This window comes from Neophocaena asiaeorientalis, unplaced genomic scaffold, assembly GCF_003031525.2.
Source record: "Neophocaena asiaeorientalis asiaeorientalis breed wild unplaced genomic scaffold, Neophocaena_asiaeorientalis_V1.1 scaffold251, whole genome shotgun sequence".
Classification (NCBI taxonomy): Eukaryota; Metazoa; Chordata; class Mammalia; order Artiodactyla; family Phocoenidae; genus Neophocaena; species Neophocaena asiaeorientalis.
The window spans coordinates 11,791,330-11,795,271 of NW_020173377.1; the positions used below are offsets into that span (position 1 = coordinate 11,791,330).

At 41.6% G+C, this 3,942-nt stretch overlaps 1 protein-coding gene across 1 annotated transcript in view; it reads right to left on the minus strand.

Moving 5' to 3' along the window:
* Positions 1-354: 354 nt before the first annotated feature.
* The window catches only part of ADAMTS9 (ADAM metallopeptidase with thrombospondin type 1 motif 9), a 169,921-nt gene continuing 166,333 nt past the window's right edge, over positions 355-3,942 (minus strand). The window contains exons 39-40 of the mRNA XM_024746320.1: positions 3,796-3,890; positions 355-1,890 (exon numbers count right to left, since the gene is read on the minus strand). Of these exons, the coding sequence (XP_024602088.1) occupies positions 3,801-3,890 (90 nt within the window). The 3' untranslated portion in view covers positions 355-1,890; positions 3,796-3,800. The remainder of the gene's footprint in view (positions 1,891-3,795; positions 3,891-3,942) is intronic.

The window sequence follows — 3,942 nt, forward strand, 5'->3', positions numbered from 1 at the left end:
TTCCCAGGACACCGTCAGTCTCTAGAATAGAAACTACTGTTACATAATATTAACAATTAAGCCCCCAAACCCCACTCAAATCTCCTCTTCTGTTTGCTCACTTGTTCCCCATCACACAAACAAGAGGTTTCTGTCTCTAAGTTTCAGAATAACCACTTCAACTGATTTAAGTGATGAAAAGACAAACCTTGGGGACAGTCCCCATTCTTTATCTGTCTCCAGAATGACAAACACAATCAATGGGATTAAGAAAGTCTGCATTTCTTCTCAATCTGGAAATCTTAAAAACTAGAGATATGTTCATTCCAATTTGAATCAAGAGTCCAGAAACCATGTGAAACACAAATGTTTGGATGTGGTCATGGTATTTATTCATAGTATATTTTCACAATGTATTAATAATGGAGGATAACACTTATTCATATATTGATATAACTTCCTGGAGCACTCTGGAGTTTGTTTGGCTTTGGGGAATACTGCCAGGTTTCTCCTAATCTCTTTGGTTTTTGGAAATGGGAGGGCTCCTCAAATCGAGTGTCTGACATGGGCCATGACCTTTCTTCAATCAGGCTGGAAGGGCAGAAAGACCACGGCTTTGGCACTTCCATTTTGGAAAGGAGAAAAAAAACAGGACTTCCAAAGATGAATGGAATCCAAAGATTAATGGGCGATGAGAAAGACTCAGGCATCTTGTACTCCACAGTTCATTTCTTCTCATAAAGGCCACCAATTACTGCAGCAGCCATGGACACTGGCAGGGTTTCAGGCTCAGGGCTCAAAGGCGTCAAGTCACCAGCTAATATTTTCATACAAAAGTCAATCCTGATGACTAAGAATCCGGTTCTGAGTTTCTCCAGGTGTGCTGAGGTGTCGAAGGTCACCCCCACCCTGCGCATCCTCTGTCGCAACTGTTAACACAGACACCATTTCAGAATACCTTGGCAAAACGCTGAGCGGCTCTCATTTGCTCAATGTCACTCTGTAATGAAGCTGCTTGGGGGACCCTCCATTTAACCACAGAGAGACCAAGGCACCATGAACTGAAGTAAAGTATCGATAAGAATAACAACAAGAAGAACAAAGTCCAACTCTCTTCCCAAAAAGGCATGTCCAAAAACAAGGGTAAACAGTTGGTCTTATTTTTTCCAAGTGATTCTGTCCACTGGAAGTTGTCCTTTAGCTTCTCCCTTTTATTAAAAGCGTTTACATTTCTGAGTCTGATGATCACTTAAATACATACAACATTAGCACCAAGGCAGCGACTTTTTTCCCAGAGATCACATGAAACTGAATAGATATTTAACATAATTAATAGCTGGTACAAACTGTGACATCACTGAATTACTGATTGGCTAATGATACGTTCCTAGAAATGCCAAAAATATCCTCATACGATTCTTGTAGCACCTTGATGGCGGCTAGGTTGTTTTTTTTTAAAAAATTACGGTTTTAAAAAAGTAACAATAAAACATTTACAGATAGAAAGTAAACAATAGTGTACCGTGATAATGAAGGATCACTTTTGTCAAAGTACTACATATAATGTAGAGTACGTAAAATGCAGTGGTCTGACTGCAGGGGACAAAATAACGTGAAAGGCAGTCATAAAAGAATCATTTTACGTACAAAAATATTACATCACAATAAATAATTTCAAACATAAATATTAAACTTTACATCATAAGGATTTCCCACATTTATATACACACACATATATACATGTGTATATATGTGTGTATATACGTATATATATATGCATATGTACACACACACACAGGCATACAAGTCCTCACACACATACACGCTCACACACACACACCCAAATTTTAAGGTGGAGGTATTTCATCACTATCCTTCATCCATCCCATAACGGCTTCCTCTTCAGAGCACCTGAAAACAAATGAACCAACCAGGAAATGTAAATCTTCTGTCTCAAATGACATAAGTCAAGAGAAGGTAAACCATAAATCTGTACATATAGAACTTGAAAATAACACTTACTATTTTCTCTGGATTTAAAAAATAACACTTGCTACAAGAAACATGGAAATTCCAGGGGTGTATAGAGAATAAAATAAAAACCATTAGCCTGTGATTCCCCCAACCTGAGATAATGTTCTTCAAATACTGTTGTATTTCCTTCTAGCCTTTTTTATACATGCACGTAAATGTTATGTATCTGTGCTCACTCAAATGTTACTGTACATAAAATACATATAAAATTTACTTTATTGGATATAAAATATATAAAATACATATTGAATGGGAATCTCTAATGGATACCTGCTGACTCTGCCTGCCTCTCTCCCCTCTTTTCTGATAAACTCCTTCTGGTTCTTTGGCAACCATCCCTCTTCCGAATGAAGCTGTCAGTCAGTCACCCGACTCTAGGTGGGTATATGATCCCAGTCTCCGGGACATTGTGATTGGTTTGGAAATGGCCATGTGACAAATCAGAGCCAGAGTTCTTGTGCAGAACAGATGCCGGAGATGAGCATTTACTTGGAGCCGTGAGCTGTAAAGATGATGTAAGCCTAGAACTGCCAGGGACCATGGTGTGGAGGAGATGATCTGCCTGAGAATGAGGCCACTTAAGAAGCAAGCACTGTTGATGGATGGAGAAAGAAAGAGTCCTGATGACTCTGAGCGTCTAGATCCAGCCATGCCTGAAGTCAGCCACCTCTTGGACATCTCAGTTACTGAAGACAGTAAGTTTCTTTTTCTTTCTCTCTTTTTTTTCCCCCCTGTGGCCTCCTGAAGTGGAAATAATCCTAATTGGAGATCATAAGGTTGAATATGGATTTTTAATTAAACATTGACACTGATACAGAAGTGTCAACTGGGTATTGCTTTGCCAGGATCCTGAAGAGCCTAACGGGGTAATGGGCTGCTGGAAGCTTGAGGGAAGTTGTAGGAGGGTCGCCCTAGTTGGCTGAGCCCTTGTACGTAAAAGGCACTGGGATGAGAAAAAGAGCGATCACTTCAGTCCTCTGCCCAGCAGAGGGACAACTTGCTGGCATACTAGTTACGCCAGGAATTGTCAAACTTTAACGGGCACGACTCTCCTGCGGGTTTGTTAAAAGTGCAGATTCTGACTCTGTAGGTCTAGAAGGAGGCCTGAGATTCGGCACTCCTGGTAAGTTCCCACGCGATGCAGATCACGCTGGTCCTTGGATCACACTGTGAGTTACAAGCGTGCGGAAGAGTACATTCACTGAGAGGCTCTGGGGTAGGACACTCCTGGGTTATTGCCAAGGGAATCCATCTGACCTTAAGCCAGCTACTTAACTGCTGTGGATCTCAGCTTCCGTCTGTAAAATGAGGATAACAGCCCCAGACTGTGGCTTTGTGGTGAGGATTCACTGAAATAATGCCTGCCCGGCGCTCAGCACGGTGCCTGACACACAGTCAGGGCTTAATGAACGTCATTTATATTACACTTGGAACACTCCTTGGCAGTTATTTCTCAAAGGGTGATCTGTGAGTTACCTGCATCAGAATTCCCTGCATTAAAAATACAGGTTCTTGGATCCACCAGAGACTTAATGAAGCAGGACTTCTAGAGATGGAGCCCAGTAAGCAGCACTTTTAATAAGCACTACAGAGGAATCTGGTACAGGACATCTAGGGACTGCACGTCCAAGAATGGAGAACAGACAGCCTCAGGCACACGAGGATAGATGAGCAAATAGCACTGAGTCAGCTTCACCTGCCTAGGGGCAAACGACCGCCCACATCTGCTAATCATTAGGTACAGAAAGAATGAGACAGAGTCAGGGACAGACAGACACTTACCGTAACTATAAAACTCGAACCTCCAGGCCAGTGCCAGAGGATGGAGCACATTTTCCACAGTAACCACCGCATTTCCCTACGACCCGGGTACCGTCCTGCAAAAAGATGCATCAAAAAAAAAAAAAAAAAAAAAAAAAAAATGAATGC